The following is a 21,064-nucleotide window of genomic DNA, read 5'->3' as shown; positions in this document are numbered from 1 at the left end:
TTGGCTCTGGAAGAGATGGGATTAACATGCAGGATTAATGATTAGTGCTTAGAATACCCAACTTGTACCTGGGGCTCCCTTAAACACCCTGTATTGTATCATATCATTCCATGTTGGGGGATTGCAAGGGTAGCTGGAGGGAGACCGCTGCTAAGGCCTCAACTAGTGACTCTGGTGTGGAGTTGGAGGGTGTGGGGGAGGGCAGAGCTATGTCTTCCTCCTAATAGTGTTTCCTTTGTCTGGAAATACTCCTAGGACCCTGACAATGAATTAATCTTCTTCTTTATCGGGTCCCTAATGGACTCCACCCAGCTAGACAATGCCTCATTCTTTCCAATTGCCACAGTAAAACCAGCAATAAAAACTACACAGTGGATTGAGTCCATAGGGAGAGTGAATTTCGGGGAAAACAGATGATCTACCCTGACTCCTGCAGATGCCCATAGTTGGTATCCCCTACCCCTAGCCTCCACCAGTGTGGTTCCCAGCTGGAGGGCGCTTGGTGGGGACTTGTCAGTCAGGCCCCATCTTTGCTGGGCCTCCACATGTCCCTTTCAAGTCATTCCATGCGGCTTCCAGTCAGCTTTTACAATTTGTTTGATCTTCACTTAACAATATCTCCCTCCCTTCCTGGGTTGTTCTCTTGTGCTTTGGCTTTAGAACTAGGACTTTTTTTTTCTTCCTCATTTCCCTGAGCCTCCTGTTCCTCTGTCAGTATGTCTTAGAGAAAGGAATGTAGTTTTTCTGGTGTCATCAGTGTTTAGTGTAAATTGTTGTGAAGTTGCTTTTGCAGTGTCACAGTTACCTCGGAAGCTACTTCACTGGTGGAGAGGGTGGCAGCCTCCCAGCATAAAACAAAACAGAAAATGTATGGATTCTTGGCCCTGGATCTGCTACTTCACACTTCTCCCTGCATGGAGATGGTATTTCAGGTGTCCTAGGAGTTCTGCTGCTGGTTTATAAAATGTGGTAATTTAGTAGGTCAAATTGTATTCACAGCAGGGTGAAAGACTGTCAAATGGTTCTAGAAGGGAAAAGTGGACTCTACCTAGTAGGCAGGGAAGAGGACATGACTTTAATTTCTTTTGCCTTTGGGCGTCAACAGGGCGCCACAGGGTTGGAAGTGTGTCAGGAGCCAAGAAAGCCCTCTTGAAAAGGCCCCCTAGAGAGGCCAGACCAATGCAATCCTAGGAGAAGGCCGTGTGGTACAGTATAAAAGGCTTAGAACAACCTGGCCTTAAGTGTGGGCTCCACTACTTACTCTCCAATTGTGGGACCTGGTACAAGTTACTCAAGCCCTCAGAGGCTCTGTTTTTTCATATGCACGATGGAGAAGAGAATAATACAACACCTGCCGTGTATGGTTGTTCTGAGGATTAACTTAGTACAATACTCGGTATGCAATAAGTATTCAACAAATGTTTATTTCTTCCCAAGGTACATCTGAATAGATATGTAAAGTCAGAGTGGGAAGGAAGGTGAGGCTGTCCTATTAAAGTCTTTCCTACAAACTTATATATCAATGTCTTGAGAGGAAGGGCACTCTACCTCCCAATGAGAATCAAAACCTCTCATTTGAGTTTCTGGTATGAGGTCTGTCCTAGTTAAAAGGGGAGGGACCTAGAAAGGCATGAGGCATAACTACATGTGTCATGGTCATCTGTAGCTACAATGTGATCATGGATTGACCTCAGTTAGAAAATCATGTTAGTGAGTAAAGGTTTTATGCATTTTACGAAATACCATTTTTATATCAATTTAATATACTGTCATGAGGAAACAATGGGGAAAATTTGTGGAGGCTCAATTGCTCATTGGCCAAGACAAGACTGAGAAATAAAATTGAGGAGACAAGCCTACCTGTTCTTCTGACATATGTGTGTGTGTGTGTGTGTATGTGTATGTGTGTATATTCTTCTTTGTATAATACCTTCCACAACACTTTTTACATCTACTTTCTCACTGCTTCTGCACAACCACCATTGTTAAGTGACTTCCGAATTTATACAGCAAGTTAGTGGTAGAGCCAGTGATAAGAGTCCAGATCTTGGTGTCCTGGTTCTTGTGGCTGTGTGTGAGAACACTAGAGCGTCTAGTAATGGGGATTATTGTCAGTTTTGCTCAGGTAAGGTTTTGAGCTAGCTCTGGAATGGCAGTATTGATATTTCATGTCCTGATAGATAAGGAGAGCCAACGGGAGAAGGAGAAACTGGAAGCGGAGCTGGCCACTGCCCGTTCTACCAACGAGGACCAAAGGCGACACATTGAAATCCGAGACCAGGCCCTGAGCAACGCCCAGGCCAAGGTGGTAAAGCTGGAGGAAGAGGTATGTGTAGTTTCCTCGGGTAGCATATGAGCCTAAGGGTAGAAGAGCTGGGGAACCAAGGGCACTGGGGGCCCCCCACTTTGGCGAACTGGCAGCTGCATCATCCCCCAACAGGAAGGTGCCATCTGCTACTTCTAGTTATAACTGTGCTGATGTGAGTAGACTTTGATTTGTTTTTTCTTCTCTTCAAGTTCCTTCTTTTTGCTCCAGATTAGAAAGTCACCAAGGTCAAGGATAAATTTTCATTTGCTCATTCATATAATAAGCTAACCACCCGCCTTCCCTAAGTTCTGACTGTGTACCTAGCCCTGCCTTAAATTAAGCCTATGACAGATTATATATATATATATATATATATATATATATATATATATATATATATATATATACTTACATATGTATATGTACACGTGTGTGTATGTATGTATACATACACACACACACACACACACTTTTAAGGTTCTCCAAGGATGTTGAAATCAGAATGGTCCTTGTCTCCCTATGCTCAGTGGGAAGTTGGTCCTCTCAGGCAAAAAAATGAATCTTGAGGGCTATGCCTCTTGTTGGATTTATTTTGCAGATTGATTTTTGAATAGAAGCAATCTTGGGGTGCCTGGCACAGGATGGGATCCAAGGACCATTTACAGTTTATGGTAGGCCAAGAGCTCTGCCCTGGCTCTTACTGGCTAGGTTCTGGAATGTAGGTATGTGGTAGGGTGAAGTTCTCAGTTATTTGTGTGCAAGGATGGAGCCTTTCCTTGACAAATGCAAGGGCCCCCAAACTACTAAGCATCTGATTAATATGTATCTGATTACTCTCAATGTAGATGTTACTCAATTGCAACACTAAGCTGTGCTTATATGAAATAGAGGGAACTTTGCTGCTGGCCTGTCATTCATTAATCTTGGATGTCAGTTGTCATTGTATTGGAGTACTACTAGGTCTTAGATGTTTTGCACTTCAGGGAACGGGTATATTCCAGCAAAAAAATGATGCTAAAATGTAACTTGGTAAAGAAAATTTCACATCTCACTGACTTGTCTCTTCTAAAATTGGAATTGTTTTAAAAGAAAAAAATAGCCTCCATTATAAGAAGCTGAACTCTTTATAAACTTGAGATTACAAAAAAGTGTTTAGTGACCAAACCTTGAGCATTCTGGCTATTGCAGGTGAGGTATCTTTCCTACTCTCATTCATTGCCTGCTTCCTCTCCCTTAGTAAGAATGTCTAGTTCTTAAAGATCTCCCGACTTACAGATATCCTTTGATTTCTTTCGTGGGTGTTAACACACTTGTTGGAGCTATATTGTGGGCATGATTTTCTAGTAGGTGATGCCATCTAACCTATGATGTCCTTTAACCTGAATTGCTTAATTGTTAAACTTCAGGTTGTATAAAGTCAGGCTGATGTTCTGCTTCATCAGTTGTCTAGATCAGAAATACTGCCAAGTTGCTTTATTGAAAATGAGGGATACTTGTACATGCTTGGTGTCCAGGTCTTAAGAGCTTAGCACACCCTTTAGCCAGCCCTTCGCCATACCTCATATATTCCCTTCTTTTCCCTTTTTGCAAGGAAATGACAGAGTAAATTACAGGACAGGGATAAGACTGTATTCTTTTAGAGAAGGGAAAACTGAGAGACCCGCTGAGTAGTTTGCTCGTGGTCACATGGCAAGTCTTGGGCAGAGCCAGGAATAAAACTGGAATCTCATGACTCTTCATTCCCTAGACCCTGCTGCCTGTCTCCCTGTCTGAATCATCCTTTGGTTCCACTCCCAAAGAGAAAATGTGGGCGCCTGTTCAGATTTAGTAACCTCTGCATCTTTTAATTTGAAAAGAAATTGCTTTACCCATTGGACCCCTGTTTTTCAACAGACTATGAGAAGCTTGTCTGGACTGCTTTGAGATTGGGGTATATAAACAGCCCCACTGCCCCTCCTGGAAGGGTGCCCCTCCAGTTGGAGATAAATGGAAACAAAGATTCTGCAACCATCTTGGTTTGCAGTGTCTGAGGGCTCAGTGGTAACTGGTTGTTAATCATGGAAATAGTATACTTGTACGGAGAGGATCTTAATCTGTAGTTCCCACCGGGCAGCCCTCACTGAAACAGTTGCCTGACATATATTTCTGACTTCAGACTTCTGAGGCTTTTCTGGGAATTTGTTCCAGAGATTTTTAGTCATTTTCCAAGGCCCTGCTCCAAAATATGTAGATTTACAATTTAAAGAAGAAGCTCTAAATATTGGGCTAGGATTGAATGATGGCATCTAGTGGTCAGAGATATCTCACATGAACTCATCAATTATTGTTAATTTTTTAGTCCTCATCCAACCTGTCCTTTTGCATGGAGTCTAGTTGTTGGGAAATTCTGAGTTGCTGTTGCTAAAGGAGGCGGAACCTTTGATGGGGAGAGCAAGCTTCTACCCAGTGGAATCAGAGGCAGAGGCCATGTAATGCCTTCCAGACTCTCAAGCCAGATCACCTCTAGCACATATAGGGGCTTTAAACCACATCTCAGGCAAAATCCACAGATTCCTATTTTCCTTTTCATTTTAGTAGCCTATCAGAGCTGAGTCTGCTCCTGGGTGGTATTTGTCCTATCTTCTCCATAATATTCAAAGGAAAACATTCCTTTCCTTTATCTTCAAAGACAGGAATTGATAACTGAAGTTTTGCTTTTTTGCTGTGACTCAACCCTCACTAGGTCTCATTTTTCCTGGGGTAAAATTTTTAAGTACAGAACGTTTAGGAGGTATTTAAGGTGAGTAGGTAGCCCTGGAACTAATCTAGTAAGGTTTCTTCATTGTGATTCCTTCACAAAATTAGTGAGCATTTCTAAATCAATAAGAGTATTCACAAATAGAAAATATATCCCTCTATCTGTTGGAGATGGCTCAAGTCAGGTCATGTTGGAAGGCAGAGGGATATGTCAGATGCCTGCCTATGTCTCATAGAAACAGATAATTTAGTTATGGCTTACAAATGGCACCATGCATTTTCCTTAGAAGTTCTTCTAGGGAAAACCTCTCTAGTCTACTTAGCAAATGAGAATTAGGGGAACTTTTCCAAATTAAGCCTTTATTCTAGGGAGTATTTTCTTAGCCTACTAAGTGCAAGGCCACTCAGGTTTAACTATTTTGCGTTGCATCAAGATGGTCAGGTTGACACATATATTGACTCATTATGTTGTACACCCGAAACTCATGCAATGTTACAAGTCATTTATATCTCAATAAAAAAAAAAAAGATGGTTAGGGAACGGTTATGACTACTTTAATGGTCTGAAGACTCTTGCATATATTTATGTCTTTCTCTTTACAAGGTCCTCATTTAGATACTTTTCCTAAAATCCATTCCATCTTTTTAATCCTATCAAGTCTTTTGCCCATGACACTCAACATTCACTGTGCTCTAAGCTCTATACAGAAATGGTGCCTCAGGCTTACAGAGAACTTTCTCCTGCAATCACAACTTCCTTCCTCTTCCAAGTTCAGCACAGATTCTCTCACAGACCCTGCTCTGCTGACATCAAGGGATACGGTATCTTGCTGAGAAGGGGATAGCACTCTAAAGAGCAGACCTGTTTTTTGGTGATTCACTATAATCCAGGTCTTGCCACCAATCTACAGCTTATGCAGCAGGAAGCTGGCTGGCGTAAATGGTGCCTTTCCATCCCTGCCCTTATCTTTCGGGACACGTAGGTCCTGTTGAAGTGGAGGTTCATTAAACTCCAAGTCAAAAGAATTCTGTGTCCTACAGCAACCATGGTATTCTCCCATTCAAAGAGACCTCCCTCTGCCCCCCACTAATTTGACCTCACTGGAGAGTTTTGACAGATGCCTGGCATATCCACTCACAAGGCTCAAGGCAGCCCAGGCTTCTGGCCGGCTGCTGTCTTATGATGATCCAGAGCCGAGCCACTGCTTGGGTAATTGTTTCAGGGATGGTGGGAAAAAGGCCCTGGCAAGATCAAAGAGGGAAGATGCTGCGGGTGGGCTGCTTACTGAGCAGAGTGCATAGGAAGGGATAGAGCGAAATGTGGGAGGGCTGGCAGAAAGAGCCAGTGAGCCTTGTTCTTTGGCTTTAGGCTAGATTGACAGCCACAGAGATTCAGGGGAAAAAAGGACCCAAGTGTTAACCTTTTCTCAACTGCAATGTCTGGTGCAGACATTTAGACATTGCAGTGAAATCTCTTAGTGGCAGTGCATTTTCCAGAGTCATTTTGCCACTCCTCTCAGTTCTCCAAAACTAAATTCATATTGTTTCACCTCATTTCCACCATTATTCTTCATGGTTCATATTTTCTCTTATTTCTAGATCTCTTGCCATTTATTTGATTTGTCTCTTTGGTTTTAGAGATACATGATTTTCTGTTATCACACCTATCCACACAGCACCATAACTAGTCTCCTTCTTTCCCAATATTAGAGGAAGATGTCCTAGGCATAGACATTTATATGTCTAATCCAAAATAATCCTCAAACAGTAGGATTTTGTTGGTATAGGTAAAACTCATACAATTGTTATAATGGATTATAAATGTGATAGAAGATCTGAGGGTATGAATTATGTGTGCATTGAGAGTATTGATAGGAATTCAGATAAAATACATATCTACCCAGGAATCTTCCAGAGTGTTCTGTTGACTTATTTGAAGGGCATTTCATCTAAGGATGACTTTTCCCATATTTATGGCAGCATATTTTCTTTGAAGTAGGTATTGCTCCACTCAGTATAAAAAATTATGTTCCCCACCCCCAATAGAGGTGGAGCTACTTCTCAAAGCTTGATTTTCTCAGTTTTTCCTATGATTTTGGCTTTTGAAATTCCCAAATTGAAAGTCTTGTGTATTTTTCTTTAGCCTCCTTAAGAGAATGAACTCCATTCCCTTGGTAGAAAGTTTCTAGGCGTGGTTTTTTTTTTTTTTTACTCTTCAATTCTTTTAATATCTACCAGTAGACCACAGCTTCTTGGCAGTGGACACAGGCAACTTGCTAATACCAGGGTAGTGTTACCAAATTGCTTCAGAGGGAACTCTTACTTGGAGCCGTGGGCTCCTGGGCAAGGCTAAATAAGATCAAATGGAAATCACTGAAGGCTCATGGAGTAACATATAACTTAGTTGTATGAAGGAGAGGAGCAAAGAAAGTACACTTCAGTTGTGACATTTGTGACACCATAAGTGTTTGGAGTTCTGGGTGATAGAAGGGAAGATGAAAACCAGACATAATGAAGGATGGCCTCTGTGACACTGGACTTAGTTCTGTATTATTGGTCTCAATGTCCTTTAGTCATCAGAGTGTGGGTATATGTTGGTGTTCATCTACCTAATAATAGTAGCCCACCCCCTCTATCCATATTATATATTTTTATTATTTATTAAGACTTTACTTTTTTAGGGCAGTTTTATGTTCACAGCAAAATTGAGGGACAGGTACAGAGACTTCCCCATATACTCATTGCTGCCACATATGCACAGCCTCCCCTGTTATCACCTTCCCCCACCAGAGGGGTACATTTGTTACAGCTGATGAACCTACATTGACACATAATCACCCAAAGTCCATAGTGTACATTAGGGTTCACTCTTGGTAGTATACATTCTGTGGGCTTGGTAAATGTATGTAATTACATGTATACATCATTATGGTATCATACAGAATATTTTCACTGTGCGAAAAATCCTCTGTGTTCATTCCTACCATGTAGTTTTAACCTTTCAAAAATATTTCCAAATACTTACTACATCCCCACAATGAAGCTTGGAAGTTTCAGTAGAGTAGGAAATTAAAGTGCAGACAGTTTATACAGTTAGTAATACATCTAGAAGAAAACCCAGATCTCTTAATTCCAAAATATCCTATACTATGCTTTGTCTGCCAGTGAATAAATGGAGAAGGTCGATGATTAAATCACTTCCTTACAAATGGCTGAGACAAATGGGTAGCTTTAGGGGCCCTAGAGGTAATTTTGTGTATAGCCATCCTTGAAAAAATAAATTTGAAAGACATCTGCAGTTGTTGGAAGGAGGGAAGAGATGCCATCACGTGGTATTCATTTGCAGGGATCAGATTTTCCTGAGTCAGAAGGGGGTTAAGAGATCTGCCAAATGCTTGGGAATGGGTTCAAATTATTGCAGAAGTGCAATGGAAAAACATGATTGATTGAGCTCAAGAGTATTTGCTCTATTCTTCAATAGGTTGCCTTCCTGCTGTTCTTCCTCCCAATTTTATGACTCCCCTTTAAAAACTTATCTCTTAATAGGAATGATCTGAAACCCTTATCTTGACTTTCCAAGCAAAGTGAATACATTTATGAATGTGTGTGTTTATTATTTTTATATTTTCACTGTTACAGCTAAGCTATGCTCATTCTTGTTTTTGTATTTGACAGTTATTTAATATTAACTGGTCACCAAGAGTGTAGTGAAAAATGAACTAGATCTAGAACCTAAGAGAGATATGAAGGAAAATAGAGGGCCCTATCCTCAAGTGGCTTATGGGGTACTGCCCTTCAATGGGGCACAGACTTTGTCTTGCCTCCCATTGCATCACTACTGCTCTCAGATGTAGAATAGGGCCTGATGTGTGATAAACATTTAGTAAATATCTGTTGAATGAATGAATCCACACTTGAACAAAATCTTATAAAATGACTGCTAATAGAGTGCACGTTATAAGAGGCTCTAGGGAAAAGCAGTGATCAGGGTCAGGTAAGATTATTCAGGAAGAACTCCTTGAGAGTTTACTGATATGGTGAGGAAGGATGAAGAAATGATCAGACTAATACAAAGGCTGATCATTTGCATAGTAGGCCTGGTAGAATTGTAAGGCAGTAGGAGCCTAGAACATTGACAAAGGCATTTCTAAGAGGCATATCTAGGATGGACAGGGGACAATGAGACAGTAGATAGGGGGGTGAATTGAAAAATACCAAGTGGTTTAAAATATGGATGAGAAAGAATAGCTGTGGTCTAAAGAAGTGAGAGAGGAGGTGTAAAGTTGCCTTCGATATATAGTAGGTACCTAATCAATAGTAGTTCAGTGGATGTGCTAGCAGTAGATTGCTTTTGTTCTTAAATAAGGCAGTGCCATAACGTTCTACTTGAGCAAGTCTGTTATAGCAATTGTATGTCAGATGGACTGACTGTGCGTGTGCGTGTGTGTGTGTGTGTGTGTGTGTGTGTGTGTATTCATCTGTGCATATGTGCTTGTGTGTAGATGGGAGAGGGCAACAAAGTAAGAAGATCTATTAGGTTATTATTCTAATCATTTAGTTGTGAAATAAGGACTTAAACTATGTAGGCTATGAAAATATAAGGAAATGAAAGAATATGAGAGATGTTATTTAAAATTAAGATATAGTGACAGATTGGATATGGTGGTCAAAGGAAAGAGGGAAGAAAGGACAATAATTCCAAGATTTGGAGACTGGAAAAACAGGACAAATGATTATAATGGCTGAACTATTGAAGGGATATCAGTTTGGATAAAGATGAAAGCACATTGGGGCACATTGTTTCAGAGTGAGAAATCTTGCCCTCAGCTAGGGGTCCGTGACTAAAGAGAGTCATAATAACATTAAAATATGAATATAAGCAGTTGTGAGAATTGTGGCATGAAGGAAATCTCCAGTAGTGCTGAAGTGGAGAGCAAGGTTTCTCAACCTCAGCATTATTGACATTCGGGGCCAGATAATTCTTTGGTGATAGTGACGGAGGAGGCTGTCCTGTGCATGGTGGGGTTGTTGAGCAGTATCCTTGGCTTCCAGTCACAAGATACCAATAGCAACCTACCCCCAGATGTAACAACCAAAAATGTCTCCACACATTGCTAAATGTTCCCTGGGGATAAAATCACCCCCAGTTAAGAACCATCAGTATAGAGGTAAAAGAGTAAACTACCATAGATTGGACCTTTGGGGTATAGCAGGAGATGGGGATGAAATTGGAAGGGAAGGTGGGTCTAAAAGATCAAGACAGAAAGTAAGAATGATTTAAGGAACCATGTTAGGAGAACACAGGTTTAGGGAAGCTAGGGAAGGGGGGTTTTGACAGGTTTTTGAAAATTGGCATTTGGTAAGAAAATTTAAATGGATGGAATGAGTTCCCCCATTCACTGAGTATCTAGAGGGAACTCGGTTCTGGCTCCTTCTAGAGATCTGTGGGTACTTGTCTCTACACCAGAACCACTACCTTGGCTTTAGAAACTTTTCAAGTGAACTTCCACTTCCTTGAACACTAAAGGCATAGAAAAATAAATCATCTAGGATCCTATGGAGAGTACACACCTTATGTGATCTGTCTCTTACATGTACATACACACAAACGAAGGCAGGACTTTTATGGGTTTTTTTTTACCTCCAAGAATATGCCTATACAGATTTCTAGGATCCCATTTTGTCCAGTCCCCTTAGTTACTGGTCAGTGTTGAAGATGAAAAGGGGAAGCTTAGATTCATAAAATATTTGTGAATTGAAAGACTATTAGATAGACATCTGCCTATCCTACTGTTGCTGTTTTTTTGTTGTTTTTTCTAAACTTCTTAAAACCTAGTGGGCAAGGCGTTCCTAAGAGAGAGAATGCCATATCCAAAGGCAATGAGGGCTAAAATACAAGGGGGTCCTTGGGAACCTAAAGTTATTTAACTATGCTGAAGTGTCAAGTGTGAAAAGATGATGGAGTGAGGTAAGATGGGAAGCCCACTCTTTAGGGCAAAAAGACAAAGCACAAGAACATATATACAGTAGACCCTTGAACAACACTGGTTTGAACTGTGTGAATCCACTTATATGCAGACATTTTCAGTAGTAAATACTATAGTACTACACGATCTGCCATTGGTTGAATCCCTGGATATGGAACTGTGGATATGGAGGAACCGCATATATGGAGGGCTGACTATAAAGTTATACATGGATTTTCAACTGCAGGGAGGGTCAGCACCCCTAACCCCCGTGCTGTTCAAGGGTCAACTGGATATTCATATGTATCTTCAAAGATGTAACAGTCTTTTCTTTGAAATTTTTATGTAGAACCCTCATTGTAAAACACATAAAAGTGGAGCCACTTGATACAACTCACCCATTGTAGTGGCTTCTGAAGCACTCCTTAGAACACTAGGACTGTGGAACACAGTTTGAAAATCACTCCAAGGGCTGGCACCTTATCTATAAAGGACCAGATAGTATATATTTTCAGTTAGTACATATTTTCAGTTTTGTGGACCGTAGAGTTTCTTTTGCAACTGCAACTGCTCAACTCTGCCATTATGGCAGGGAGGCAGCCCTAACCAATAGGTAAATGAATGGGCATGGCTGGATTTGGCCCACTGCTGACCATTTTGGTTTGCTGACCCCCCAAAACCCCCATCATTTTTTTTTAACAAATGGGGACTCTGAGGCTGAGAACAGGGAAGCAAATTACTATTAAAAACAGAGCTAAGACAAGAACCCAAGTCTCCTGATTGCCACCTTGTTCCTTTACCTTTCAATTTGCTGTCAAATAGAAATTCCTGGTGTGTGTGTGTGTGTGTGTGTGTGTGTGTGTGTGTGTGTGCGCGCGCGCGCGCATGTGTGTGTGGCAGGGAATGAGCTCTGCCTAAGTGTCTTTAGTTGAACAGTACCTTTGACTATAGGTAAAGTATCTCTCACAAAGTGGAGGTGCCCTCTAAATCGTGTCATTTTGAGAGAATATGGTGTCCTTGCAGCTACTCAGTACTCTCTTCTAATTGTATCTCCAATGAAAGGCCTTGCCCTATAAAGATATCTGAAGCTCGGGGCTTCCCTGGTGGCGTAGTGGTTGAGAGTCCGCCTGCCGATGCAGGGGACACGGGTTCGTGCCCCAGTCCGGGAAGATCCCATATGCCGCGGAGCAGCTGGGCCCGTGAGCCATGGCCGCTGAGCCTGAACGTCCGGAGCCTGTGCTCCGCAACGGGAGAGGCCACAACAGTGAGAGGCCCGCGTACCGCAAAAAAAAAAAAACAAAAAAAATATATCTGAAGCTCTGTTGCATGAAGGGTTTGAGGCCTAGTGTTATATGTCTTCCTGGGGAAAAATAGCTGTGTTTTTAATGTCTTAATTGGTGTGTTAATTAGAGTTATTGAGATAATGAGAACCATGTCAAGGCTATCTGGAATGAATGTTCAATGTTGAGAGGACTAGAGTATGTGTGACTTGGGATTAACTTTTTCTTTAAAAAAGAAAACTCTGTGCACTTTTTGTGCCGGACACTCTACTAAGCACTTCATTTGTTATCTCATTTGCTCCTTTTAGAGGTATATCAAATTATCATCATCTCTATGTTATGTATGAATGAGTAAAGGGAAGTTCAGGGAGATTAAGTAGCTTTCCTCAGGTTGCATACCTAGTAAGTGGGGAGCCAACATTTGGACTGGGGTAGCCTGAGGCCAGAGCTCATGACCTTAACAATTTTACTGTATGGCCTCTCTCTTTACCTAGAAGGAACCATTGACATTTCTGATGGCATTGAAAGGTGAAGTTGGGGATCTAGGATGTCTTAATTACTGAGCTAACATTTGAGGAACTTAGCACAGGAGATAAGTTTATAGAAGAGAGGCAGAAAAGGGGATTTACCATAATGAAGGAAAAAGTGAAACATATAAAGTTCAGGATAGTACAGGTGTTAATAAGCCGCATAGACCTTTGTTCTTTTCTATGTATAGATGAGATCTAGAAAACATAGAATATGTAACTTAGAAGATAGCCTACTTTGTGGATTGCATCTTTATAGGGTCTTGCACTGGTAGCTTCCAACAGTTGTCCTTTTGTACCCTAAATTACCTAGGTATTAAGCATTTACTAGGTGATCTTGGTGTTTATGGTTGAGCCGCACTTTTTCTTGGTCCTGTATATGGGTATTGTGATTCACAATTGGACATAAAGTTAAGACATTCGTTAGGGAAGATGTAAAAGTTTCCCTCAGAGAAAACTATGATAGGCAAAGTGTTTGGTGAATTTTTAAATTATCTGGAAAAATTCCTGGGCATTTGGATATTATGTTGTAAAATTTTCTCTCTTATTAAAATAGTTATTTTGGGGACTTTAATGTCCGTGACTCTTGGTTTTAATATCTGCAAATGTCCTTGATTTTCCATACTACTAGATTGTTATTTGGATCTGCTGGCATAATAGATTGGCACTTTGCACAATAAAAAAAAGATATGCAAAAAAAAAGGAAGTAGAAGAATTGTGCCAACAATAGAGGTCCTGGTACCTTGTGGAAAATCATCCCAGTGGCAAAGCATGATGGGATTTTCCTTGGCCTGGTTTGTGGAAGTTGTCTGACTCGTGTGACTATCTTCAGCCAACTCAGAAAACTCTCTGGGCCTTTATTGCTTTTCCCTTCCAGACAGTTGGCTCAGTGACTTCCACTGCTGGGGATTCCTTAGCTAAGACACTGAGGATTCCTTTCTCAAGAAGGGCAGGGCATAGAGAAATACACCTAGTCCTGACTGCTTATTTTTCAGTTCTCTGAGCTTACGTTGCAGTACTTTACCATCAAGGCAAGAACTGCATACTATCTAACTTTAATTGCCTTTAAGTATAACTCCTGTAAGCCTCAGTAATTATAGTTAACACTGTCTGCATTAACATCGCACTGCTCCCCTAGGGTTTTCAGAGCGATTCACAAATAAGTGCATTCAACTTTAAATAGCTCATCAGGATTATAGAACCCAAAAGGCAAAGGATAGAGGATATTTCCTGCTCTTCAGTTATTCAAAGCTTAGCAAATAGGAAGGCAGAGGCATCCATGGCCTAAAGGTCTTGATTGCCCTAGTCAGTGTTATTACAAATAGTCGCATTTCCCAGGAAAGAAAGGTTTAAGCTTATCGAGAGGATGAGAATGGCAATTTTTGTTTCTTTTATTAACTAGGGAAAGGTCTAATGGATAAAAACATTTAGACTTATAACTCACCTCAACTGGTTTACAAGGCTAGATTGAACTAGGCCTTGGAATGAAAGGAAATGTCAAGAAGTGTAGCACGAATTTTTAAAGTTTTCCCAGTCACCTAGGCAAGGCATAATGCAAGTCTGGTAGGAAAATATAAGTTTTCTTCCACCTAGAGAAAGTTCAGCAATTCTAATTTGGAGAGAGAGCAGTTATAAGACAAGGAGAGTTTCCCCATTAGCACATGCCATTGCTGTCTGAGTGGACATTCTAGAGAGCAGTGATTTGGACCCATTACCACGAAGGTCTTACCTGGTTTCTGCAATGAGGGTGTCAGGTTGGTTCTGCTGCTCTGGCCCCAGCTAAATGGATGTGGGCAGTGCTGGTAAAGTGGGTAACCTCTTACATTGCAACTGTCTATCTAGGTATCTCAAGGGCTTGAGAATTTGTTGGAAAGTTAGAGTTGAGCTGAATTCTTGAATTTCCTTTGGACCATGTTATCAATAATATTTTCACATTTAAATCTTAATAATGAGAGTATCCCTAACCGCAGGTTTCACGAAAATAATAATAACAGATGTGACCAGCTTGGAAGAATTTCTACTTTAGAAAGAGTCCATGCGTTGATTTTATTAGCAAGAGAGGCACCCGCACAAGTATTATAGGTATGAAGAAGCACCATATGCTCATTCCTAACAATTTGGGAAGGCTGCACTTTCCCCTATCTTCTTAGGTGTTGAGGGTATGTATGCCTTCTTTAAAAAGCTCTGAAATGCTCTTCATTCCTTCATTTCAACGGAGTCGGGGATTTACCATGATGGAATTTGCCTTGGAAGTTACAAGGGTACAAAGAACTCAAACTCTTAGTCCCAACCTGCTTCTATCTTTGTTTTTGGTTATGGTTCATAAGCTTGCAAAGAGGAAGAATCATATTTGATCTCATTTAGTCTTAGATTTGATTCATTACTTTGCATCTTTAGATATCTTTAAAGGTCCCAGAGTGATAGTTGAGAGATTACGGTCCAATGTTATCAACTCAGGCTCATGAGTGAGGCAGAAATCACGAGTGACCTGTGTTCTTGTAATAAGAACTGGGGGTGGGGGGGCAGTGCTGGTCAATAAAGAGACTAAAGATGAACCATTGCATGGCAGCTTCACTGTTTTTTTTTTTTTTTTTTTTGGCTACACCACGTCTTAGTTGCAGCATGCGGGATCTTCATTGCGGCACGCGGGACCATTAGTTGCGGCCTGAGGGATCTAGTTCCCTGACCGGGTATCGAACCCATGCCTCCCGCATTGGGAGCGCAGAGTCTTAACCACTGGACCACCAGGGAAGTCCCAGCAGCTTCACTTTTGAGGAGCAGAAACATTCCAGGAGAGCAGTGATGATTACATTGAGTAATTACCAGGACTGTAGAGTTCAGAAAGACAATTCTGGCCTCCCTCTGCGTGCAGCAGTTGACCACCCTTTTTCTCTCACTTGGAGAGGAGACAGCTATATAAAGTGGGTAGGCTTCCTTTCCATTCCGAATTAAACTCTTCTCCCTGGAGAGCCCCCCTTTTATTTTTTTAGCATTTCCCTACTATAATGACCAAAGTAAGATATACCCTCTCCCAGAATATTACAGTTTATAGAGTGAAGAAGAGCAGAGGTGAGGACATCCATCCATAAATGGGAATCTTAAGAGCTTGCCATCTAAGACAGACTCTACTGATAGAAATAGACTTGGGGGAAACATAGAGATGGGGAAGGAGGGAGAGATGAAAAAGGAGCTCCTAATTCCTATCCCTTGAGACATTATCTGTATGGTAAATACAAGGCAGCCCGATACTCATGAAGGACCTTCTTGCCATTCATGCTTTTCTGGAGCTGGACAGGAAGAGATCTAAACACAAGGCTGGATTTGGGGGCTGTATAACTGACCCTGTTGTTCTCTTTCCTTCTATCTTGTAATTCTCCCAACCTGGATTTTCAGCTGAAAAAGAAGCAAGTGTACGTAGATAAGGTGGAAAAGATGCAGCAAGCTCTTGTACAGCTCCAGGCAGCGTGTGAAAAACGAGAGCAGCTGGAGCACCGTCTCCGGACACGACTGGAGAGAGAACTGGAATCCCTCCGAATCCAGCAGGTATAGAGAACTTCAAGAAAATGAGATTGCTCCTGATTGCTTATTTGTCAGATAGTGTCTGACATGAGAATCCAAAAACACACTCTTACTCATCTTCAGGTTTTTTGCCCCAACTGATCTTACTCCAGAGCGCCTCCCAATTGTAAAGATGAAGTTGGCTTCCTTAGCTTCCTACCACAACAAAATCCTTAATGCCTATTATCTTGCACGTTTTGTTTTCATATGAACCCCAGAAACAGTAGGCCCTATAAGAAGTGAAGACACTATACAGATACACTCCTGGACGTTTTAGGATTGGAAATGGTCTTTAGAATCATTTGGCCATACATCACCTCATTTTTAGATGAGAGAAAATCAAGACCCAGGAAAGGTGGCATGACTCCCTTAAGGTCACACAACAAGTTTAGGGGCAAGGCAGAGACCAAATCCTAGATTTTTAATTTCCGTATCTATGAAGAACCATGCTGGCCGGCAGGGCTAGTGATTTTTAAACCATCGATCCACTTTCTGAGCAGCACGACCATTTGACATGGCAGGCTCCTTTCGTGATCGAGAGTCTCATACTCAAGCCCGAGGTAGAAAGTCCTATGAATTCCCCTTGCTTCTGAATCGGAATCCAAACTGAAGTGGCTTGGGCAGTAATCCTTTCCAAAAATAAGGGCTCTTCAAATGGGACTCAGCCACTGTGGTCCTAACTCATTAACATCTGGGGTCTCGGCATCTCCTCCAACAGCGCCAGGGCAACTCTCAGCCCACCAATGTTTCAGAATACAATGCCGCTGCACTGATGGAGCTGCTTCGTGAGAAGGAGGAGAGGATCCTGGCCCTGGAAGCTGACATGACTAAGTGGGAGCAGAAGTATTTAGAGGAGAATGTGATGAGACATTTTGCTCTGGATGCTGCGGCCACCGTAGCTGCTCAGAGGTAAGTAGCTGGCTGGTAGAGTCCCTGAATGAAGGGCAGGGGTGGTGTGGAGAACAGAAAAGTGACTGATGAATAGACTTTCCAGTGTCTTTTTGCCCATAAGGTTCTGTTTCTTTTTTCTCAGTTTCTGCTTAAGTGTGTGGTTTTTGTTTTTTTTTCAATCTGGTTACGCAGAGACTGAACAACTGTGGGGCAGAGGGTCCAGGATTTGTAAATTAAAGTTACTGATGAGCTTACTGGAATCATAGTTCAGCTTTCTTCAGGAGGCAGAACATTCGCAGGTGGGATCAACTGAACGTCCGCACACCTCCTTCCGCAAAGCCTCAGGTTCTTTCAGCCGCATGTGTAGGTTTCTTTGTTTAGCCCCAGGACTGGAATGAAAGCTTCTCCAGAGAAATGCCACTCAGAAACTAAATGTCACTCAGGAGTGGCTACTGCCATTTGATAGCTCTGGCTTGTCCAAGGTATGCCAAAGACTGTGCTGAACATGAATCCATCCCTGCCCTTTGAGAAGGTCTATATTTGAAGCCCACATTCTCTGTGCCTCCAAATTCATCACATGTAAGCAGTCACATTCCATTTGGTAAGGGACAGAAAGTGGCAGGAGGCGTTTTCATTTTTTGCCCTTTATGTGTTCCCCTTTTCTCATTATAAACATTTATTATTGCTCTTTGGAGGACACAGTGCTCTTATCCAGTTTGTCTCGCTGCTGTTTGTAATCATCAGTTGGGAAAGAAACAAAAACTAAATTCAAATCAGGAGATGATGTGGATTGTTGGGGATACAGACAGGGCCATGGTCTGGAGTTGGGTATCTAAGGCAGGCTATAGCATATTGCACCCAGATAGGTCTCTATCCAGAAAGTTATTAAAAAACCATGGCGTTGTTTTTAGCATTCTCCTAAATGTGGTGAGCTGGCAGAGTCTGGTAGCACTTGCCAGACTTTGGGTTGGAATATGTGTGTGGAGGGGGCAGTGGATACATTTATTTTCGAGTCCTTCTCATCCCAAATCAGAGGAAGGTCAATGCTTAAAAGCCGGACTGGTGGTTTGTAAACCTATTCCCAATTCTTCAGGAAGACACCTTACGTTTCTCTAACATGCTCTGTCTGTCTCCAGATACCCCCTATAAACCTGAAACAGATTGAAATTGCCTGTGCCTTGATTTTGAGGTCCTCATGGGCTTAAGCTTACCTGTCTTTTTTTTTTTTTTTTTTTTTCCTGAGAACGATGTGCTCAGTCCATGCCAGTGTAGTAAGAGAGTGCAGAGAAGCCCCAGCTGGGCTGGAAGATGGTTGATAAGTTTGTAGGCAGCTTAGAATCAGAATGAAGTGTAATTTTAGCTGTTGGTTCCCAAGAAAACACCTGTGCCCAGTGCTTGTTCAGAGGTTATTCAGGAAACCCTAACACTGACAAAGAGGTGCAGGGCATTTTTGTCATCTTTGAGCAGAAACTTAGAAAGATACAGCTCATGAAAGTGTGCGGTGTAAGAAAATGTTGGAAAGCCAGGGTTCTTGGTGCTGGGAAGTTCACTGTTGAAACTGACTTCAGAATAGACTCCAAGTCAAAATGCAGGAAAGCTAAGAGGTTGTCATTTGGGGGCCTTGTATAAAGAAGCTACCCCTTTCCTTCCTCCCTGGAAAGTTTTGAATATTGGGAGAATCCCCTTTCAGATGGATTTCTTTCCAGAATCTGTTGGCTCCCATAAAATAGATTTAATTTAAATTGAATTCCTTTAAGTCACCAGGTAGAAAGTTTCCATGCAATCACTGTTTTCAGTAAATGCTTATCATTTAATATGGTAAAAAGCAGCCAGTTCCCACCTAATAGGAACACTTTGTAATAGTTTCCCAGACAAACATTCCATATCTGGACTGTGTACCTTTTGCATGCCTATTAATACAACCCACAGAAGAGACTGAGAGATTGTATTTGAATTCCTGTAAAATGAGAGAATTGGACTAGGTGATTGTTCCAGACCCTTCTATTGCTAAGATTATACTATTTTTCCGAAGATTTGCTTCTTATGCTCTGCCACGGAGATTAGTTTCCTTCTCCTCCTTTCTTTATGAGATTTCAAATTTGGAAAGTAACATTCAGAAAACTTTGTTTCAGAACCTGTGGGCTCTTCTGCCTTCCCTTCCAACATCTCTTCTTGCCATTTCTTTTCTGTCCAGTGATTTCACTTTCCCTCCTCCCAACCCTAAATGTACTGACCAAGGTTCTGTTCTCCACCCTTTTCTGTAGTAAAGGCTTTATATTCTATTTTCTTCCAAAATAATTTTTAAGTGCCTAGGATATTGGCTGCAGATGGAAAGTGCTCAACATATGTTTGAGTAATGAAGGAAGGAAAAAAAGGAGAAAAAAGAAAGAGGGCAAAAGGAAGAAGTAAAAGAAGAAAGGAAATGCTTTCTAACTCTATACAACTTAAATCCTTAAATCTAGTGCCACATTGTACCAGCCTGCTCAGTTTCTGTGTATTCTGCTTATTATTCTGAGACATTAAGTATCTCAAACTTAATATATTTGTAAAATAATAGCTCATACATAAGTAATAAGTTGTGCAATTAGGAAATGTTGCTGGGGTCATACAATGGTAGTTGTAGAATTTTTTCAATTGAAGTATTATTCACGTATTTAAAAACCACTTATTTTAAGTGTCTGGTTTGGTGAATGTTGGTAATTGTATCTAATAATGTAGCCACCACTACCATCAAGATAGAGGACACATTCTAAAGTGCCCTTATGCCCCTTTAACTTGATCCCCTCCTCCCATGCCTGACCCCAGACAACATCTGTTGTCATTGTAATTTTGCCTTTTCTAGACCGTCATATAAAAAGAGCCATATAATATGTACTTTTTCTGTTTGATTTCTTTCACTCAGCGTGATTACTTTGAGCTTGCTCTAAGTTAATGCGTATATCAATAGTTTATTCCTTTTTATTGCTGAGTAGTGCTCCATAGCATGGATGTACCACAGTTTATGCATTCACTTGATGACGGATATTCGGATTGTTTCCAGTGTTTGGCCACTGTGAATAATAAAATATAGATTTTTAATATAGGAATAGACATCTGTCTTTTCTCAGGTGAGAAGACATATTGGGTTATCTGTTTTTATACCCATTCTGGCATTTTGATTCTGTGAAGCATCTCTTGTCAAAGGGAAAGCTGTCAATGCAAGAAATCACATGTAGTGTTTACTATATAAGGTACGCTTCTAAGCGCTTTACAGTTATTGCTTATCTTCACAATAATTCTTTGAGAGAAGTACTGGTATCCATTCTACAGATGAGGAAGCTGAGGCACAGACTAATTAAAGAATTCCCCTAAGATCACACAGCTACTAAGAGGCAGAAGAACCAGGACTTAAATCTACATTTTTGACACCTTGAGTGCTATATGTACTCTGCTGCCTCCCAGATAGGATGATTTCAAAGATGCTGAAATAGGGAGTATTACCTGTTCAGGAGTTACTATTTGAGGCTTATTATTTAGTTTCTTAGACTATTATAAATAATCACAAAAACATGGCCTATATTATAACTTCATATTATTGTGTTCCTAGAGTATTCCTCTCCAGATGCTTAATGTAGATGAGGGAAATTACTACCAAGTAGGAGTTCATCTTAGAAGAACTGATTTGGCAGTGCAGATTTTTAGTTTCAGCTCACAAATGGTGATTTATTTCTGAATAGCAGCAAAAGGATAACACACCCGATCGACCAGTAATTTATTTCTTTGCATTTACTGAATCAGGTTGTTACCTTTCTCTGAATG

The 21,064-nt window shown here is 41.1% G+C and overlaps 1 protein-coding gene across 1 annotated transcript in view; it reads left to right on the top strand.

Moving 5' to 3' along the window:
- AMOT (angiomotin) overlaps nucleotides 1-21,064 on the top strand; it is a 41,967-nt gene that overhangs the window by 13,681 nt on the left and 7,222 nt on the right. The window contains exons 5-7 of the mRNA XM_065900646.1: nucleotides 2,181-2,326; nucleotides 16,211-16,360; nucleotides 17,094-17,284. Of these exons, the coding sequence (XP_065756718.1) occupies nucleotides 2,181-2,326; nucleotides 16,211-16,360; nucleotides 17,094-17,284 (487 nt within the window). The remainder of the gene's footprint in view (nucleotides 1-2,180; nucleotides 2,327-16,210; nucleotides 16,361-17,093; nucleotides 17,285-21,064) is intronic.

Source organism: Phocoena phocoena, chromosome X (genome assembly GCF_963924675.1).
Source record: "Phocoena phocoena chromosome X, mPhoPho1.1, whole genome shotgun sequence".
Lineage (NCBI taxonomy): Eukaryota > Metazoa > Chordata > Mammalia > Artiodactyla > Phocoenidae > Phocoena > Phocoena phocoena.
This window is presented reverse-complemented; position numbering and strand designations above follow the sequence as displayed.